This window comes from Aureobasidium subglaciale (genome assembly GCF_000721755.1).
Source record: "Aureobasidium subglaciale EXF-2481 unplaced genomic scaffold scaffold_9, whole genome shotgun sequence".
NCBI lineage: Eukaryota > Fungi > Ascomycota > Dothideomycetes > Dothideales > Saccotheciaceae > Aureobasidium > Aureobasidium subglaciale.
The window spans coordinates 115214-135224 of NW_013566986.1; the positions used below are offsets into that span (position 1 = coordinate 115214).

The window sequence follows — 20011 nt, forward strand, 5'->3', positions numbered from 1 at the left end:
TGGATGTATGTAGATGAGCATGAGTACGGCATGGGAAGTCATGCATAATCAAGCAGCGTTGCAAAGGAAAACGACTGTAGAAGCGACAGGTGCGACGAGCTTGGTCAACAAAAGAGCGGGGGTGCACCTGCCGCTTTTGAATCTGCAGTTCAAGAACGTTACGGCAAGAACTGATTAAACAAATATCTCATAGGTCAAACTGGCGTTTAATACAAGAGGGACCCTATATGATGGGCTATAGAATAAGTAGGTGTTATATACAAAAGATGGAAGATACAAAAAGAAAAAAGTGTGGTGGTTAGAGAATGATGAATGTAGCGCCTCCAATCGTCAAGCCTTTCAGAGGATTATTAATACTCCTTAGATAAGGAAAGCAGCGAAGGCAGCAACACCAGCCAGACCAGCAGCACCGACCTTGTTGGCGGCACCAGTGTACTGAGAAGGCGAGTAGGTGGAGGTGGCCTTGCTGCCAGACCCGGTACCGACGATACCAGTGCCAACGGGACCAACAGACATCATAGTGCTGTTGGAGACGGCGAAGGGGGCGGTAGTAGGGACGACAGGGGCAGGGGCTGTGACAGCGGGAGCAGAACTCTCGGGAACAGCATCGGAGGGGCTGGTGTACTCGATAGGAGTGAAGGCCGAAGAGATGACGCTGGTGACGGCGTATCCGGTGGGGATGACGGAAGTCTGAACGACAGTGGAACGAGCAGGGCAGTTCTCGACACCCTCGGCGCAGCTAGTCACAGTGACGACGGCAGTGCTGTAGTAGAACATGGTCGAGGCAACGGTGATGGGTGCGGAGGTGGTCTCGGGGCTGACAGGCGATGAACCAGCAGGTGCGGAGCCAGAAGCCGAAGCGACAGCTGAAGTACGGGACCAAACGCTGCTGACGGTAATGGCAGTGGGGAACAAGGTGGTCGAGACGACGGTTGAGCGAGCGGGGCAGTTGGTCACATCAGCAGCGCAGCTAGTAATGGTGACTTCCTTGGTGTTGTAAAGAGTCACGGTCGAAGGGACAGCAACGTGACCATCAATGGAGGCAGGGGTGGTCTGCTCGGGGCTGACGGGAGAAGACTGAGGTGCGGATGCAGTGTGAGTGATGACAGCCGAGACCGTGCTCTGAACGGTGATCTTGGAAGTGATAACGCTAGGAGCAGTCAAGACAGTGGTCGAGCCAGCGGTAGTAAGCGTTTGGCCAACAGGGCATGTGGTGACGGTCTCCTTGACGACATCGGTGACATAGACGGTGCTCTCGATCGATGTAGAAGCCTTGGGGGTAGGAACGGCGTTGTTTCCGGCGGCAGGAACGGTAATGGTGTGGACAGCAATGGTCGAGATGGTGCTCTTGACGGTGACCGAGGTGGTAATGACCGAAGGAGCAGTCAGAACGGTGGTGGAACCGGCAGTAGTAAGTGTCTGGCCAACGGGGCATGTGGTCACGGTAGTCTTGACGACATCGGTAACGTAAACGGTGCTCTCAGTGGAGGTAGCGACCGAAACGGCACCAGATTGGGCATCAGCGGTGGAAGAGCTGCCGTTGACATAAGCACCACCAGTTGAGATGGCACCAGATCCAGTTCCAGTGATCATGGCGGTGGACTTGGTGGCGTTGGCAGCAGGAGCGCTCGAAAGGCTGACGGTAGGCTTCAGGCTGGCGGGAATGCTGGTGACCTTGTAGGAGCTGGCGTCCTGGCACATCATGTAAAGGTGGTTGCAGGCGGCCTTGTCGGAGGAACCGGAGACGAGGCAGAGGTCCAAAGTGATACCACACGAGGTCCCGCAATCCGCGCGAAGCATCTGGCAAGTGGCATCGGTTGCATTGGTAGAGGCGCAGGTCTTCTCTCTTCCGGCGCAGTCGAGGGGCTTGTAGTCGACGAGGGAGGTGGCGATCGATCCGAGGCAAGAGTTGTACACTCCCTGACATTGGGCGGCGGTAGAATTGTCTCCACTGCTGTTGCATGAGTCCAAAAGAGAGCTACAAGTATCCTTGCACTGGGCAGCTGCAACTGAATTGCATTCGTTCAGAGCGATGCCGGAGCTGTAGCATGAGGTGAAGCGCTCAATACAGTTAATGGACTTTGCGGCCTCCTCGGCTGCGGGGGTGGCTCCAAGACAGGTATCGTAGTGGGCAAGACATCCAGGCTTGACTGAGGCGTCGCCACTGGAAAGACAGACATCGTAACTCCTTGAACACGCTGTCTTACAATCCGCTGTAAGCATACTACAATTGTTCGATGCAGAGCCCTCGAGGAAGCAGGTGGTGGCATCCTTGACACATGAGATGGGCGAGACGGGCAAGACCTCAGTGGCACCGAGGCAGTTGTTGTACCAAGACTGGCATTCACCGAAGACACTCTCAGAACCGCCAGAGGTACATGTGTCCATTCCGCGAGAACAAGTACTCTTGCAGACAGCATTCATTGAATCACATACTGCGTCCGAGTACTTTCCGGAGAGGTAGCAAGCATCGTTACGAGCGACACAGTTGATAGCTGAAGGCTCGTTGTTGATCTTTGATGATCCCAGGCATGACTCGTACTGAGCATCACACTGGCCGGTAACACTTGCGTCTCCAGCAGAGGCACAAGCTGAGCGAGTGCGAGAACATTCGTTCTTGCAGGATGCGTTCATGTCATCGCAGCGGTTGTCCTCGTTTCCATCCAAGTAGCACTGTTCGACGTCGGCCAGGCAGTTGATGTTGGAGGAGTTGCTGGAGCCACCAGTGCAAGCCTGGTTGAACTTCAAGCATTGCTCCTTGACACTCTCCTCTCCAGAGGATAAACATGTGCTAGTCAAGAACGAGCACGTAGCCTTACAATCCGCAAGATTCTGATCCTGGACATGGTCTTCTGACGTAGCGTTAAGGTATGAGGCCTCACTGGCGGCCAGACAACTTTCCGAGATGGTGGGCAGATCGTTTGCTCCAACACATGAAGTGTAGTATGCGAGGCAGGTGGCATTGTTTGCAGGGTTGTTGGCAGAGTTACAGGTATCGAAGGTGCGAGCACAAAGATCTTTGCACTGCGCATTCATTTGCTCAGTTGTTTGAGAGTTCTTTCCAGCCTTAACCATGGCCTCGATCTCAGAAACGCAGTGGATCTTGCTCTCGGTAAGTTGACCAGATCCGAGGCATGATTCGTAAGAGCTTTGGCACTGAGAATCGTCACCACTGGTCATACAGGCGTCCTTCAAGACACCGCAGGTTTGCTTGCATGTTGCCGTAAGGGCGGCTGCGGTGTTGTCTTCAGTGTTATCGAGGTAGGCCTGCTCTGCTTGTGCGATGCAGGAGACGGCAGGGACAGTGGCGTTGTTGGAACCGAGGCAGGCCTCGTAGTGAGATTGACAAAGCTTGGTGTCGCTTCCCGAGTTGCAAATATCTAGTATGGAGCTACAAGACTGCTTGCAATTTCCAAGGAGGCTGTCACAGGCGTTGGTCTCATCGTGGGATGCAGAGGCGTAGCAGGGGATGACTTGAGCCAAGCAAGATGAGGCGAAGTTGCTGGTAGAGGTTGATCCAATACACGAATCGAAACGGGTGTTACAGACTGCGCTGGACGTACCACTGCTCAAGCAGTTGCTCTTGGCAGTAGAGCATTGATCTTTGCAAGAGCTTCCTGCAGACGAGCATGCGTTGTCGTTGGACTTCTCAAAGTCGTAGCAGGAAACGTAGGCGGACACACAATCGGTTGTGCTGTTCTGTGCAACGACGACCGTTGCAAGGCCGATGAGGGCCGGGATAGAGTATCTCATAACGAGTGGAAGCCGAGTAGTCGGCAAAAGTTAGTAATAACGAAAGACAACCCCGTAAGTATGGCGGGAGAATGTTCGAAATAAGAAAGAAGAATGAAGACAAGAGTAAACCAGGAAAGAACAAACAGCTGGGATCTCGCATGTTTATGGACGAGACTGATCTACAAGCCAATTCGCCCAAGGAACCGTACCTGCACTAGCATGGACTGATCCGCGCGGAAACATAATTAGACCCGTATCCGCACGCTCTGATCGTCTGACGCATGGATTGACTTTGAGCCTGATAGGGCGGCCCTGGGCGGAAGGCGGAAGTAGAGAAATTACATGCGGTCATGCACTCACCCTAGAAAGGATTCGTATTGCTTCGATGGCTTGCGGGGCGTGAAGATTCTGTCTCAACCTGAGACGTCGGCGCCTGAACCTACTGACAGACAGGTTCATGCTACACAACAAACACATCACCCAGAGCATCAATTGCCCCTGAGGCTTCATTTTCTTTGTGCTTGACTGAAGCCTGCAGAAGGGATTCGAGTTCGGTGGCTTCCAGACTCGTGTGGTTTCTGTACCTGATCGTGCCTGGCGATCATCGGTGCAAATACCCGTCTTGCCGTCTGTGCAGATATTTCACGGGAAACCCTAACAATTTTTAGCGACGCACCGTGCCGCAAATTTGGAGTAGACCCTTGGCGTTCGTGTTACTCGCCGCGGATTAAGATGGCAGGGCACATAGATTGGCCTCGAATCGAGTCCGTTCATGTCAGGGATCTGATGATTGCGATGAACAATAACAGACCAGATGATGTCGTCGAGAAAGACGTTGTTGAAATGCGGCACTCCACGAAGCAAACCGTCAACGAGGATGGCAGACACGTTGAAACGTGGAAGCAGGCAAGAGCGTTGAGCCGGCTTGGCCGATGCATCATCAAATTGCAACGTTCTCCCACAAATTATTTCAACTCTGCCAGCCACCGCATCAGATCGTGGGTGTGTTGAGCTGGCTGTTGAAAACTTTCTGTGACACTTCTAAAGAAATAGTTCCCATACGATATCACCTCGAGGCAAAAGGTCTTGTCAACAGTTCGTCTTAAGAGCTCTGGCGATGATTGTCTTGGCCGCTTGCCTTCGCATCCGTGACTGGTCGATCACAAGACAATACCCTCTGTCGCTCGTGGTATTTGTGAGCACGATGGCCGACAGAGCTCTTGCGTCTCTCGACCCGGATTAGGACGTCTACACATGTGTGTCGCTCTCATACTTGCCAGTCAAACGAGCTTATTCCCTCTCCTGCGATGCAGTCGAGTATGTCTTTTTGGACTCTAGTAATACAAACGCTCCGTCGCTTGGGCGTTAGCCCAAAGAAAGCTCTATGGACGATGTGGCAGGCCACTCCGTCAAGTTTCGAGGCACCACATCTGTCTTGACATGGATAAGCGTCGAGTGTACAAGTTCAGATCGTTCCCGGACGGCGGTCCGTCTTTAGAGCACAAACCGCTCCGGATCTTGACATGTTGGGTCCCTATTGTGCTTGACAATTTTCCGTTAAGTCATGTTAGTATCACTATCAACATCCCACTGAGCAGGAACGCCAGTATTTTCTGGATGTGAAAGTCTCGAGACTTCCTCAACGTATGCAGGGGATCTTCATAACCGATAACGTGCTTGTAGTGAAAAGGACGACATGTCACGAGATTGGTTTGAGTTGACCATCGCGTGTGCATGAGTTACACAAAGACGTTGGAAGACGTGCCAGAGGCGATGTCGGATTGGTCAAAGTAATCCATCAAAGTGGTGGCTACTCCGCCTGAGCTTGGATTCGCGCTTGTGTCATAGGCTCGCTCTCGCTGGTGTTTCGATTCCGCCGTTGCACTCCCAGATCTGGCATCCATGACGGCAAACAGCCGGTTGGCGTTCTCTAGGGATTTGGAGGACGGGGTTAAAAAATGGACAGCCAGGAGTTCAATCATGCGCGTGGTGAGCAGCGAGAAGACCGACGAGGCTGTCACTTGCCAAGCAGTAAAGCTTACAATAGGTCGGTCAAGCTTCTGTCTATATACACATGTCGTACCACTGACTAATACCTGTCGTATGGTTTCTCTCGCTTATTGCCCTTAAGTCCAAGTCCGTTCATTACCCCGAGGCCAGGTCCATCAAGAAGACCAAGACCAGAAGCGTCCGCGTCCGCTCACCATCCCCGGCTGCATCGCAAAGAGAGAGGATGTTCGACAAGGACACTTTCTCGTCTAAGAAGAAGGCACAGACAAAAATACCAGAGAACAAAACTGCGCGTCGACCTTTAGCCATGCCCATGGCAATGTCTATCAAGTCGACGAAGAAAAGGAAAGGTCGTCCAGCCATTCCTGTCCCGCGTGAAAAGCCTGATAACAAGTCACTGTAAGTCATATGTGTACCCCATCTTCTTTCCAATAACCCTAACTGAGAGTTATGTGAAGTGCCGGATCGATCAGACGCCATAAGCCGGGTGACGCAAAGAAAGTCTGGAGACGTTAAGTGCGCCCGCGAGGGACGCCTAGATCGGCATCACATCATGTGTTTTCATAGACAAGGAAAGGACGGTGGTGACTGCTGGAGCGCCGAAGGCATACTTGACTGTTCGTCAATCTGATATATCACTCTGCCAATGAATCTTGCCTGCCAGCGCATTGTTCTCATGTCCACGTCCACATCAAGATTTACTGTGCTAACGTACAGTCCTTTCCAGTCCTGAATGATACCTGAGCGTGGCGCGTCTTGCATCTTCATGGCTTTCAAGCGTGCATTTTTAAGAACAAAGGGTTGGTAAGAAGGGTAGAGTCGTGGTACACACTCTACCATCTGACATTGGAATGGCGACTCTCCCAACGTCTTAATTATAGCTCTGACTCCAGCCCTCATTCCAGGCGCTTCTTTAGAAAAGGAGACTCCCGGTTCAGGAGTGGCTCTTCTTCTTGGAGACAGGCGATTTGGGACGCATGGGCAATTTGAGAATGCTTAACGGGACGTGTCTAACTTCTTCGACCCTAGACTTGACTCCTTCGTCAGTCATCTCTGCCACCCGCGTTTCCATGATGTCTTCTTCCTTGCCCCCGAACGTTCCATCGCCCTCAGGCCTGTTGTTTCTTTGATATTCCTCCAAGCCGTCCAGAGAAGCGCGAAACTGGGCGAGGACGTACTTGCAGTAGCCTTCTTTTGGGTGATGATCGCAGTGGTACCAGAGGTCTTCGGCGTCGAGGCGACATGCCTCAGCGTAGGCCCAATGGTCGACGAGCATGCTCAACATCATCAGAACCTTCAGTCTTGGAAGTGGGGCCATGTTGATGTTGTCAAGAAGATAGTCGAGGAGAGTGATACACTCGTCAATCGCATCTTTGTCGTAGAGCTCGTCTGCCTTGATCAATTGTTGCTCGACATAGTCTTCGAATGGTGCGGACTAGGCTGCCATATTGTGGGAAAACGGTGTTTTGCTGATAGATAGACAAAATGAAAGCTGAGTGACGAAGATGAAAGCCGAGTGATGGAGGTGGAAGCTGAGTGATGGAGATAGGGACTGGATGACGAAAACTCTGGACAAGCAAGCGACTCCCACGTAAGTACCCGTCACACCAGAATAACAATTTTGTTCCTGCGATGAAACCTCAGGAGCTCCAGAATGCTCTGTCTTGAGATATAGGACACGACCCTCCTCACGGCACCACTGTACTAGGCCTCGCTCTCGTCATCGCCAATTCTTTCCTTTATCTCAAAAAGCTAGAGCATACTGCCGTGGAGACATATTTGTGGTCTACGAAAGACAGTGCCGTTTTATTGGCAGCAACCCTAAGACGTTTTTAGTGCCTCAAGCTCCTCAACCTCTCCTTACGTGCCCGTGTCATCAGTATAAACACGTCTTTACTACTCGTTCCCCTGTCGAATACGTAACCACGTGGCAACCTGCATCGATGGGAAGCTTACGATTCTCCAAGCTGTACGCCGGAAGTGTGCGCTTATCTCATAGGCTCGACCAGAGCTAGCGATGACTGTCTCGACAAGCTATTTGGTATCAGCAAACAGCTCCTTTTGCACTCTCTCCTCATCTCCGTTTTAAGATTCTTCAAACAACCAAGAGCTCCTGCTACCGTTCACTACCAATCATCACAAGCAAGATCCCGCCTGAGAAGGTCAAGACCAAGCTTGTTGAGTCTGTTGAAGATGACGACTCCGACAGCTCTGAAGAGAGCACGTCCGATGACGCTTCTGAACAACCACCTGCTCGTTCGACCCGTGCGGGCCTCAGGCGGTCTGATAGAGCCTTGACAGGCGCAAAAAGATCGACTAAGCTTGCAAAGGTCGTCATTCTTGGGTCTCCTCGCACTATCAAAGACTTCAACCCTAAGAAAATCTCCTTCACGCCCACCGTCAACATCAATATGGCCTCTCAACCGGGGGAACCCGCACTGCAATAAACCAGTCAAACCACCAATCTCAATCACGCCCACGACGCGATTACGAGCGGCCTCAAAGTCAAACCAACTCCGAGCACTATGTTCCCAATCAAGGCGGTCTTGTCAGCATTTGTGACATGTAAGTCTTTGGAAACCCCAACTTTCGAGTCATCGGCAGTCTCTCAATCAAGTAACTTACATCGGGAGACTGGGAGTACCAAAGGATGGCAGGAATACGTCAGAGACTTGGAAGTCAAGACTAGCTTTAGGCTCCAATCATTCACTATGCCAGCCGTGTCTAAGCTACTTGCCAACTGTTGTCTCGAAGAAAAGTTCTGCGCCTCCACAGCCGAGATAATCAGACTGTACAACTTTGCGTGCGAAATCCTGGACAAGACACCGCACAATCTACCATCACCAAGACTGCTGAAGCATGGAGCTCGAGTATGCTCCTGGCTTCTTTGACTTTCTCGGTTCCTACGATCAAACTGATCTGTTACCGTGCGATAAGCTTGCCGCAGGAGATCTTCGAGTTTTGGAAACAATGGAGTGCGCCTTCTTAGTTTGTCGGTGACGAATGTGGTCACATCTGAATAGAGAGAAATAGCCATCATGTAATCAATACACAAATGTCCATGGCATGAACTCAAGATGAGGAAGGAGTAGCCAGTTTTTTACACTATCCCTAGTTCCCAACTTGAACAGCCTCCACTCCAGAAATCGAGTACAAAATAGTGATGATAGAGAATCATAAAAGTGTAATGCTGGTCTTGAGATTTTGTCATCTATCTACGATGACGATCGTGGCTCCAGTGTTCTTATGAGCAATGTCTTATGAGCTACTTCAATACCCCGCTGTCTCCGAAACATTATCATTGCCCAGGTAAAGTCGATGACACATAACCACCGCCTCTTCTAACCTGAGATAGTGCAGTGTTGTAGCTGAGCGCGAAGATCCTCCAGTTTGCTGTCGAGCTCTTTGTCGATAACCGCACTGGACATGTTGCGGACTGAGCGCAATCTAGGATCTTTCTTGTACTTGATGCCAGGAGCAACATCCCCGACCTTTTAACCGAATCTCACCATGTCAATCTCCTTGTCGTCTTCTTCGATGTTTCTCTTAGTGCCCCTGCTCTAGAATCCCTGGAAGCTCTTTAATCCTGGTTGAAGAACTTCATCTATCGACACCTTGTGGTGGAAGACTCCTTGCTGACCTTCGCAATAGTAGGTCCACTTCTCTGCCTCGTAGTCTGGGATTGCCAACCATGTGGTCTCGTTTGCGCTAACAAAAGCAAGTAGATCTTGTAACTTTCTTCTGACGTCTTTTCCTTCTTCCTTGCGCTCGAGGATTTCCTGGATATGAGCTGTACGGGTTGGGAAACGAGGAGCATGGTGAGTGCTGCAGAGGTAGAGAAAGTAGTAAGACTGTAGATGTGGTGCGGTTGATAGCACCTCGAGGATCATGCGCCAGAACACATTATCCACCAGCATCATGTGTGAGATGGATATTGTCTTGAGAGTGTAATGCACCTTTGGAGGAAGTCCAACAACGGCCAGAATTCTCTACGTTCCCTCATCACGCATTGAGTGAGAGTAAGATGGGTAATGTTGGCGTCCATGAGCCACGAGCGGTTGAGAATGATGTCGCGAGTAAGAGAAGAAACCTTTTCGAAACACATTCTTCTCCATCTTCCCAGGCCTTTGATCTTGAGACAGTGGTTCTTTGGCGTCCATACAAGACCACATGGACGAATCTTGTCGTCACGAGCCTCGCCGATCTCAATCTTGAGTTACATGTCAGGGCAAATTGAGTAGATGTTATGCTCGTCGTGCTCACACACCAGAGTTTTTTCTTCTTTGATTAACTGTCTCACGTCAGACGCATGGAGAGCCTCGACTCTGAATTGGAGGGTGTTGATAGAGATTTCCTTTGACCTGAGACAACTCAAGACAAGTGCACAAACGTTGCCCGTGGGAGAACGCTCGAAACGCTTCGTATCTTGGTGACGGAGGAGTCGTGTCAGCTCGGACACGGGTCCAAGATGGCTGGAGTCGTTGAACCCCAGACCCAAACTCGATTGGAACACTTTCAAGTTATCCAAAGCCTTTAGCAAGATCCTGATGGTGCCCAAAAGCTCTGTGAACGTTGGCTTGCTGGCGAGGTATGCTGGGTGGTCTGATGGGAAAGTGTTGGTTTCGTACACGAATGTCTCCACGCCAAATGTCCAGGTGGTGTTGAACTCGATGTGCAGTACAAACGGCGCGAAGAATGGATCAACGCTGATCTCGTACAGCGTCATCATGCTTGACATAGAAAAGACGTGGTGACGGGTTGAGAAGTATGTTGACGCGAAGCGCTCGTTCACCGATGTGTGCATTCTTCTGCATGTGCTGCGAGCGGCGGGGAAGTCGTTTGGATCAACGTAACTCAACACATGGTCGAGCGTCTCGTTGGCGAGACTGAGGATGTTTGCCATATTTAGTGGTGTTGTGTAGGTGTTTGTCTTGCTGGTCGTCAGTCGATGTGCGGAAGGGGAATATCAAAGACACGCACTGCAGAGTAGAGCAGGCTGTTGGACAGATCGAGCAGTGTCGCGATATAACTCAATCAGGTGCGATGAAGTGCAAGTCGATCGAGAGAGGTCAGTTCTGCTCCGACCTGCGATTTGGTGCAGATAGCAGACGCTGAAGGTAGCTTCGCCGTCACGGGCTCTGCGTAAGGGTCGCGTTGATAGCACACAAAGAAGATAACAGATGGCAACTGGACGAGAACGCGAAGTGAAGAGGTTGCTGACCACGAACAGAATGCAAGTCTGTCGTGTTTTTGCGTCTTGCGTCGCTGTATTGTTGTGACCGAGTCCTGCGTCTTCTCGAATTTTGGCCTGACGACCGCAAGCAGAACACAACCCTCGAAGCTCCTCCCCCGATCCGGACTAGTCACTGATCGCGACCACGAGAGATAAATTCTTCTGGATGCAAGATGAGAAGTGTGTGATTTTGAAATGCTAAGAAACACCAAATTGAGCTACAGAAAGTTGTGGGAATATGTGCATGATGAAAAAAAACAAAGACAAGACTGCTTCAAAACCTAAGCTCAAGCCTTGATATAAGGAATACCAGTAAGCTTGTATCCTCTCTCAGTCAACTGTGGTGGTTGACGAGGCTTCCATGTGTTGTGAGGATCGGGCTTGCCGTTACGCATGGGTTCCAGGAATGCCTTGATGAAGGGTTGGAGAGCCATGGGCCAATGGCTGTGACCGTCTTGGTTCTCGAAGCACTCCTTCTTGCGCTTCAAATCATCCTGAGTCGCTGTTGATACTGGCAACATGCAAACGTAGACGACGAATCTGTCGGTATCCTTCTTGGGGGAGGCGTTGTAGTGAGGAGTGCGAGAGTCCCCTGGAATTGGGTTAGTCGGGGAGCTCGATAAGAGTATGAACATCAAACTTACAAAGAACGAGGTCGCCAGGCTCAGCATCAACCTTGACCCACTCGTGACCTCTGTCGGCCAACCACTTGAGACCAGTCTCCTTGAACAGGTACATCTCATTTGTCCATCTGAACTCACGGTGCTCATTCCTGAAGACATTGTGATACTCCTCGCTGACTTTGTGTCCACCCTTCAGGGCCAAGAGACCGCCATCCTCGGGACCGTTGGGCAAGAGGTTGACAAATCCTTGAACACAACGAAGACCACCACGCTCTGGGTCCTGATCCTGATGAGGCCAGGCACCGTTGGCAGGTAGATCTTGACGGTTGGCGAGAGAGACGTTGACGGCATCGAATGAGCAGATCAAGTCTTGGTCCTGGTAGAGGTGTGCGAAAACGTCAATGACTGCAGGTTCTTGGCGAACATCCCATGTGAAAGATTCGTGAGTAGCACCGTATGCTTGGAGTAGACCCTTTTGGTGAATGATAGGGAGGCACTCTTCGCGGATGGTAGAGGGGTCATCACGCTTGTAACCCAGTCCGAAACCCTCGAGCCAGTCCTTGATGTCTTCGGCGTACTTGAGAGCCTTTTCCTTCTCGAGAACATTCTTCACTACGCAAAAACCATCACGAGCGAGGTCTGAAAATGTTGTCAGTACAGCTTCTGCCATTTTATGAGGAGAATATGTGCTTACCGTCACGCCAGTCACCATAGTGCTTTGTCTCGTCGAGGACATCCAAAACGGGAGTGTCGTGAACAACACAAGGAGGGATAGCATGAACAGTGGTCTTAGGGTCAAGCTTGGGAGCCTCGTTGAACTCGCGCTGAACGGTGGTGGTCATGGTAGCGGTAGCCATCTTAGTTTGTGTAGGTTAGATGTTGCTTGACGGTTGATGCTGATGATGTCCAAATCAAATCTGGAGAAAGCAATGGGCTTTAAGATTATTATGTCTTTCCACCAAGGCGTTTCGGCCCACTCACTCGCACTCCTCCGGTGGAGGTCCGTCGCCTTGTGTTAGGTGTAGAAACTCGCCCGAACTCAACCGGTGGTCCTGCCGAAGGGGGATTCTGGGGTATTGATGGATTCGGAGGAGCAATCGTCTCGGAGACTAGGCTCGATTCGGCGCCATGAGAGCTGGAAATGAGGGGTAACGCCGAACCGAAGGGATTCTGGATGCACGCGGCCACTCTACGATTCTCTGGTCCAATCGGAGCAGTTGATGACAGTTGTAGACTCCGAGTCCTGAACGAGCTCCGAAGGTAACATATAGACACGAAGTCACCCATACACCTTTTGATGATGATTTCCGACTATCTTCAAGTCATCACAAGGCGGTGGAAGGACGGTTGGATGCAGATTCGAAAACGCGGGGGGCGAAGGCGAGTTGATGCATTCTAGATAAGTGGTCAAAAGTGGTCAAAAGTCGATGTGAGGGCATGGAATGTACACAAAACTCATCATTTCTGACCGCTTCATGTCAACATTTTCTGCTGCACCTTCGTGCACACTCCGTATCCCGCACTCGTCCGTGGCCACTTCCCGGTATAGCGCAATGCCTCAGTGTATGGGGTCTCGAACCAACATCCATCGATCCACGGTAAGCTAGACAATCATGGCTTGATTGCAGCCTTCTCACAGGAGGACTGGACGACAGGGAAGAAGTCTCTTTAGAAAATGCCCTTTGCGACACCGTTGTCAAACCTCTAGACTGCCGGGTGGCTAGTCGCCCTTCATCTTCCCCAGAGTCTTGCTATCGGACGCGCCCACAAAACTCGACATTCCCACCCCTCTTGGCGACTACCGGTAGACGGTAACCCTCAAAGATAGACCACATGCTGCTCCGGGTGTCGCGGAGAAGATCTACCCCATAAGAGACCCATACTGCCCTCCCCAGAATATCTGTACCCCAGGAACTTTCATCGCGAGACCATCAAACACCTGAAGGTTGTTCTCCTTTATCTTGAGTCTTCTCCTTCTTTCTTTCAACACATCCCTACACGACTTCCATCACCATGGACAAGTCGAGTACCACCCACATGGACAAATCAAACACTACCCACATGGAGGTCTCGACCTTCCCCGACTCACACGTCGTCGACTCATACGCTGTCGACAGCAAAGATGAGCAAGTCACCGTCATTGGTACCATGGGTCAAGATCCCAACCACAAATCACATGTATCATGGAGAGCTTGGGCTATTGTAGGAATTTGCGCTCTGGCTACATTTCAGGTATGATCGGGCATCGTTGATCGTCGTGCAAAAACTGACACCAAGATTCAGAACACATACTTTGGCATTGCCCCCGCTGCAAACCAATATGCCATCTCAGGAGCTTTGCAAGGAACTGCAAGTGAGAGAATTTGGATCGTCCAGGCTGGAGCAGTACCTGCTATCGCGTTTGGTCCGATCTTCGCCATCATCTCCGATGTATACGGCCGCAGAAACATGCTTCTCTTCGCTTGGACACTCTTCGCTGTTGGCTCTATTGTCTCCATGACTGCCAATGGTATGACTGCCGTTATCGCTGGTCAAGTCCTTTCCGGTGTCGCATCTGGTATCTCTGGTATCATGTTTGCGGTCGCTTCTGAAGTCATTCCGGGAGCCTACCGCGCTTATGGTCAAACTATCGTCAGGTGTGTTGAGATGTTCAATTGATCATGATCATAACACATACTAACATCCAACTCAGTTGGGTCTCAGGACTATCATCTCTCGTCGCTCTTCTCCCCATTGGAGCCGCCACCACTGCTGACCCCGTCAATGGGTGGAGATGGGTATTCCGCATCAAGTTCATTCTTGAGTGTCTTGTTGTCATTGGCATTGCCGCACTTTACTTCGTGAGTATACACCATGTCAACTCGGCTCCTGTACTGATTCGTTATTTTTTCGTAGCCTCCTCCCCGTACCGCTGCTAGCAAGCAATCACTTGGTCAGAAGCTCAAGGCTCTTGATTGGATTGGTTACGTTCTGCTTCTTGGAGCTCTCGTTCCTTTCTTGATGGGCTTCGCCTGGAGTGGAGACTCAAACTACGGTTGGGCAAGCAAAACTCACACTGTTGTACCTGTCGTAGTTGGTGGTGTTTTGTTCATTGTCTGCTTGATCTATGGTATGTTCCTCGTGTCGTCTATATTCAAACTCCTACTGACTTCATTCAGAGTGGAAGGGCACAAAGACTGGCTTCCTCGATCACCGCCTCTTCCAAAACGGCCGCAACTTCCCTCTTTGTATGGTTCTCATCGCCGTCGAGGGTTCTCTCTTCTATCTCATGAACAACATCTACCCCTCTCAGGTCAATGGTATCTGGGAGCAGCCTGGAACTATCAAGGCTAACGCCTACCTTCTACCTTTCTTCATGGTCATCACCGTCGTCTCGCCTTTCCTCTCCATCTATGTCACCAAGTACAGAGATGTCAAGTGGCCTATCTTCATCGGTTTTGTCTCCTTCAGTGCCTCCGTTATTGGTCTTGCACTTTCTGGAACTAATGGAAAGCTCGGTCTTGCCTTTAACGGTATCGGTGGCCTTGGTTTCGCTCCCGTCTTGATCTTGATCATGGTTTGGGTTCAGAACTCTACTCCTCCTCTCTTCATCGGTACCGCTTCTGCCCTCACCATCTCCTCTCGTACACTTGGAGGCACCGTCGGTCTCGGTATTGCGAATGCCATCTACGGCTCTCTCACCAACACTCAGATTCCTGAGGCCATCAGTAAGTCTTCATGCAAATCTCTGACCACTCGAGCATCGCTAACATACTCCATCCAGTTGGTGCCGTTCTTCCTCTTGGATTCAACCCAGCCAATATCGGTCAGCTCATCGGATTCTACTTCTCAGGCCAAGGTCTTGACAAGATTCCCGGCATCAACGGACAAATTCTTGGTGCCGGCCTTGAAGCTCTCCACAAGACTGAGGCTCACGCTTACAAGATTGTTTGGCTTTCTTTCCTTCCCGGCTGTATCATCGCCGCTGGTATCTGTCTGTTCATGCGCAACTCTAGTGAGAGAATGAACTGGGTTGTTGATGCTCCTCTTGATACCAAGGTTGATACCCTTTCCGCAAAGGAGGCTCAATTCGCCGAGGTTCACCCTCCAACCATGGACGACACGATTGAGGTGGAGTTGACCGAGCGCAGATGAGACGACCTCCTTTCTCATGCTCGATTATCGTGGATTTAATTCGAGCTGCTGTTTGTACATAGCTATGTACCACATGAATTTATGTTTTATTATGACAACGATTCTACCTTCTGACATCGATATCGAATTATTCTATCAAGACTTTGGTCAAGAGATGGTCCCACTGCATCGTGTCATCTTTCTTGACTCAGCGTAGCGTTCTACCTCATGCACAGATCGACGTCTGGTCAATCTTACTCCTTGAGCGACCGCTAACGTCGCCACTACGCAACCTCAATATCGCTCACCTTGATCATAGAACAGTGTTCCAACTTTAACACCACCAAGATAACCCTAGCCACCATACTAATAGCGCAAGAAGATGATAGTCAACTTCCCCTACATTCATATGTGCTCGTTGTCACCCGCCACAAGTCTTACAGATCCTTCTCCGTATCCACAGCGTATTCGACGAGCTTGGATCGCGAGCCTCGACACTCGTTGCCGTGTTTACCGGTCGATCTCCTGTAATGAGGTTTGATTGCCGACCCTTGAATGTTCAAATGCATAGGGCTAGATCGGTGTTCATAGTGTGTTGTCAACTCACCCATGCTGACCCGAAGGTTGGAGAAAGGTGGAGGAATGTGGGCACGTGTTGTGGACGTCCCTTTACGAACTTCTTCTGTCCATACTTGTGGACTGGAAAGGTCATCCTTCTGTACTGTATGTGCTGCTCATGAGAAATGCCGTTGATTTTCAGTGTTCAATCAAGTTTTCTGCGGGAGTGTCGCAGATGTGTCGATGACTCTAACCAACATTCTTCATATGGTAATGACTTTCGTTCTATATCAGTGCCCTATGTATCGTCTTCGTCGCAATACTCCTACTCTATTGGTAAGCTGCTACCTTCCATTCATCTCCCACGTCATGCGTCGTATTGTGATTGTGTCAGGTTACACTCTACTATTTCTTTCCTGGCACGTCTCTGTCTCACACATCTTCGATTTCAACTATTGTTCATACTGCATTCCCCTGAATCCTGCCTTTTTTTCTCCTAGCTCGGACTATCCTTTGTTCTTTCGTGCAGTCCGAGGATCGATTCGTCACCCGATCGGGGTAGGAAGTCATTGAGCTTTGCTAAGGCGGTTGTAGATATAATCAATAAGCAGTCATCATCCAGGTATGTTCCAAAGGCTGTTACGTCTATATGGATGGAGGTAGGATGGATGGTCAGTTTGCTAGTGTTACAATGTAAGGATGCAAGTCACTCACTCTCGTTTCCCTTTGAAAATTCCGCATCGCGCCATCTGGCCTGAAGCCGGTGGCGCAATATGTGTTCTCGCAACCAAACCACAACCGCACAAATAACCTTCCACCATCAACCCCTATCGATGTATCATGATGATGGCTACCTATGTGCCTCCTACCACCAATCCAGTGGCTCAGACTATCCTTGAAGAAGTCCAACGCCTATACCAGCGCGGTAACACTGGCGAGGTTCCCCTCTACCCTCTGGGCCCTACTGGTAGACCACACTCTCGATGATCTTCAGTATATGAAGGTCCACCTACTGCTAGCACTAGCTATAAGAGACCGTACCTCCGAGTTTCTTGATACAGCAGAAGAGTGTTGGGATCGATTGCGCGTGTCATGGCCGGCTGGCATTGATCGGGAGCGGGACGAAACCTCGTGGGTGCTGAGGGGAGAGTTTGCAAATGTTTGCAACAAGCAAGAGGTATGATACGGTCTACACATGTTCGAGTACAGTCCGGCCTAATGCTGTTCGCCCAGGTCACTACCGCGCCAGCCTCTCATCAGCCTCGCCGTTCTGGACCCCCTATGGTTACGGCACCCGCTGGTTTACAAGGCCCTATGAAGCAGGAACCACGTCCTAGGTATTTACCAGAGCTACCAATAATGCGTGGGGCACCAGTCATACCTGTAAAGCCTAAGGAGGAGCCTGAGGAAGAGTTCAAGGCCGAGATCAAGGAAGAATCTCATGGTAAGAGCTATAGCTGTTATAATTGCTACGACATGGACTAACTTCTATCAGAAGAGAACGCTAGAGCCCCTGCTAAGCGTGCTGCTAGCCCTGATGGACCAGAAGCCCCTGAGCCCAAGAGGCGTGATCTTCATACCAAGCTGGTCTATAGATCAAAGGACCAAACACAGATTGAGGTAAGCTATGCCATTAGTATACTAATGAGTATTGATAGCTGATATGTATAGTTGTAGGATACGAGGAAGATAGCGTTGTTAGAATAGATACCACCGATCGAGATGACATTCACCCTCTACCCACTCTCCACCGTCATTGCACAGAAAGATACAGCGCTGTGGAAATGTACAGTCTAATTGAGATGTCATGGAGCGCACACTGAGAGTAGTTTCCAATTGATCTTTCATGGACCTCTTTCAAGATAGCAAAATCATGTTGCCTTTCCACAGCTCGATTTCGGCACCTTCTTTAGCTTTGAAGACGATACAGTATGGGCGCCTTCTCCCTCTACACGCCCTCTACACGGTACAAGCATCTCGACAGCTGTGTAAATGCACAATCTGGTTGCAGTCTCGGGAGCGCTACTTGAGAGACAAGCCTGATCAGTATCTCATCGAACACCGTCCGAAACACCAATCTCATGTTGCATTTCCACAGCTTATCTTCAATACGTAGCTATCATCAGGAAAATCGCATCTCGATCTCGATTGTCTGCAGGTAAGTATGGACGGACAGGTTCAAGCAATTCTCCATTGAGCATCTATCACGGTAGAAACATAGTACTGTAGTTCGATAGCGAAGACGAAGCAAGTACGAGCAAGACGAGAAGATTTGTCGTCGTGAGCCAGGTGAGCAAATGGCCGGTCGTAATCTTTGCCGACTTTAACATTCACACGTCACATCGGGTATAACCTCCCTCGCAAGACCTCCGATCACGTACATTCCTTCCATCCATCCAACCGTCAACCCCTCATGGATCGCCCTTCGAACATGCGCCATATTGGTATCCTGCCTCAGGAAGTCATCAGCTATCTCCGCGACTTTAAGTCTACGCGCCATTCCTTGAACTAACGCAGTGCAACAGTCGTCACCAAGCATGTACCGCTCATGGAGACAATGCCAGAGATCATCCTTGTTGAGCCTATGGATGGCAGAGCACACAGACAAAGCGAAGGCTTGCCTGGAGGACTGACAGACAGCTAGAGTACAAAGCGTCTTCTGCACCACGTTGGCCTCACCGCTGCCACTTCAGTGTTGTCACGCTACAACACCATCAAGACCTCACCTCTATCGCCCCTTCTCGGCCGTATCACAGCTACTGGATCACCTGCACAGATCAAGTCCGAAACTCTCTGGACCCACCGTCAGTTTCTACTTCTGCACCGACTTTTCATGGTCGATAAGAGTGATGGCTTGGTCAACTAACGACCGCGTTGACTTTGGGTGGAAGCTGTGAGCAGACCACCATGAGTCACGCACTTTCCCGCGTATCAACCTGTTTTCCAAAGTGATGTGCTGGTGTTCCGGCTGAGCGTTAGCGATATCACTTCATCATCGACTTGTTGGAACGGAACAAAAGCCCACGTTGAAGTGAGATGGTGTCCGAGATAGTCTATGAAAGTGAAAGCAACGCAAAAAGGCTGTTTCATCAGTGGACTTTGCATTTGATGTGCCCAGAACCTGTTTTCCCCTTGGCTCGTGCTAACTTTTACTGCTCAAGCATTTCCTCATTGTTAGCATATTCACCTCAACCATATGTAAGTAACATTGAAATGCACACACACAGATTGCGCCTCGAGAGGGGCCTCAAAGAGATTGATGGATGGCCACTCTCCTCTAGATCTTCTTGTAATCACAACTTGACCTTGCATCACCTCCACAACTGTCTTTTGGAGGATCGCACTGCCCATGGAGGGAAACACCAGGTGTATCTTCTTGTCTGATCAATCTCAAAAAACGCAAGGTTTCGTGAGGAGGCAAGAGGAGGTGGTTGTTGAGAGCAGCGATCGGTATGTTGCTGCCTCTTGACTTGCAGGTGTCGGGTTGATCGTGCAGTGGGTCTCGTGGTCGCTCTCGGAGTCAGACCACTGGGTCTACAGTCGTGACGAACAACAACTTTCATAACAATACATCATACCGAGCACCTTGTTCTGCCAGCCTTTCAACGACGCATCCGCACAACAAACACCAGCTATTCACCACAACGCTCCAACGAAGGAAACCTCTCTAACTCCTCCAAACCTCCCCATTTGTGCGATCATCAACAATCAAATCAACAATCACCCAACTTATCATAGA

At 50.3% G+C, this 20011-nt stretch overlaps 7 protein-coding genes across 7 annotated transcripts; 2 read left to right on the top strand and 5 right to left on the bottom strand.

Annotated features, from left to right (window-relative positions):
• Positions 1-5416: 5416 nt before the first annotated feature.
• Positions 5417-5843, bottom strand: AUEXF2481DRAFT_677722 (uncharacterized protein). The gene has a single exon (XM_013488861.1). The coding sequence runs from the start codon at positions 5715-5717 to the stop codon at positions 5475-5477; it is 243 nt and encodes an 80-aa protein (XP_013344315.1). The 5' UTR covers positions 5718-5843; the 3' UTR covers positions 5417-5474.
• AUEXF2481DRAFT_677737 (uncharacterized protein) lies at positions 5800-6452 on the bottom strand. The gene has a single exon (XM_013488862.1). The coding sequence runs from the start codon at positions 6223-6225 to the stop codon at positions 5881-5883; it is 345 nt and encodes a 114-aa protein (XP_013344316.1). The 5' UTR covers positions 6226-6452; the 3' UTR covers positions 5800-5880.
• Positions 6453-6679: 227 nt separating this feature from the next.
• Positions 6680-7063, bottom strand: AUEXF2481DRAFT_29034 (uncharacterized protein; the record flags this gene model as incomplete). The annotated part of the gene is made up of 1 exon (XM_013488669.1): positions 6680-7063. The coding sequence occupies one exon, from the start codon at positions 7061-7063 to the stop codon at positions 6680-6682; it is 384 nt and encodes a 127-aa protein (XP_013344123.1).
• A 2750-nt stretch (positions 7064-9813) lies between these two features.
• AUEXF2481DRAFT_677748 (uncharacterized protein) lies at positions 9814-10793 on the bottom strand. Its single transcript, XM_013488863.1, has 2 exons — positions 10726-10793; positions 9814-10675 (listed from the first exon to the last, which is right to left on the bottom strand). The coding sequence occupies exon 2, from the start codon at positions 10646-10648 to the stop codon at positions 9962-9964; it is 687 nt and encodes a 228-aa protein (XP_013344317.1). The 5' UTR covers positions 10649-10675; positions 10726-10793; the 3' UTR covers positions 9814-9961.
• Positions 10794-11265: 472 nt separating this feature from the next.
• On the bottom strand, positions 11266-12443 carry AUEXF2481DRAFT_65033 (uncharacterized protein; the record flags this gene model as incomplete). Its single annotated transcript, XM_013488801.1, has 3 exons — positions 11266-11570; positions 11623-12240; positions 12296-12443. The coding sequence occupies 3 exons, from the start codon at positions 12441-12443 to the stop codon at positions 11266-11268; spliced, it is 1071 nt and encodes a 356-aa protein (XP_013344255.1).
• Positions 12444-13638: 1195 nt separating this feature from the next.
• On the top strand, positions 13639-15735 carry AUEXF2481DRAFT_46857 (uncharacterized protein; the record flags this gene model as incomplete). Its single annotated transcript, XM_013488792.1, has 7 exons — positions 13639-13833; positions 13885-14237; positions 14294-14441; positions 14497-14710; positions 14760-15308; positions 15365-15639; positions 15661-15735. 7 exons carry the CDS (start codon positions 13639-13641, stop codon positions 15733-15735), a joined length of 1809 nt encoding a protein of 602 aa, XP_013344246.1.
• Positions 15736-17118: 1383 nt separating this feature from the next.
• AUEXF2481DRAFT_29039 (uncharacterized protein) lies at positions 17119-17949 on the top strand (the record flags this gene model as incomplete). Its single annotated transcript, XM_013488670.1, has 5 exons — positions 17119-17239; positions 17298-17449; positions 17482-17716; positions 17768-17892; positions 17944-17949. 5 exons carry the CDS (start codon positions 17119-17121, stop codon positions 17947-17949), a joined length of 639 nt encoding a protein of 212 aa, XP_013344124.1.
• Positions 17950-20011: the final 2062 nt, after the last annotated feature.

Coding starts and splice junctions, on each gene's coding strand:
- AUEXF2481DRAFT_677737 (XM_013488862.1), bottom strand. CDS start 6,225: ATGGCGTCTGATCGATCCGGCACTTCACATAACTCTCAGTTAGGGTTA.
- AUEXF2481DRAFT_677748 (XM_013488863.1), bottom strand. CDS start 10,648: ATGGCAAACATCCTCAGTCTCGCCAACGAGACGCTCGACCATGTGTTG.
- AUEXF2481DRAFT_677722 (XM_013488861.1), bottom strand. CDS start 5,717: ATGATTGAACTCCTGGCTGTCCATTTTTTAACCCCGTCCTCCAAATCC.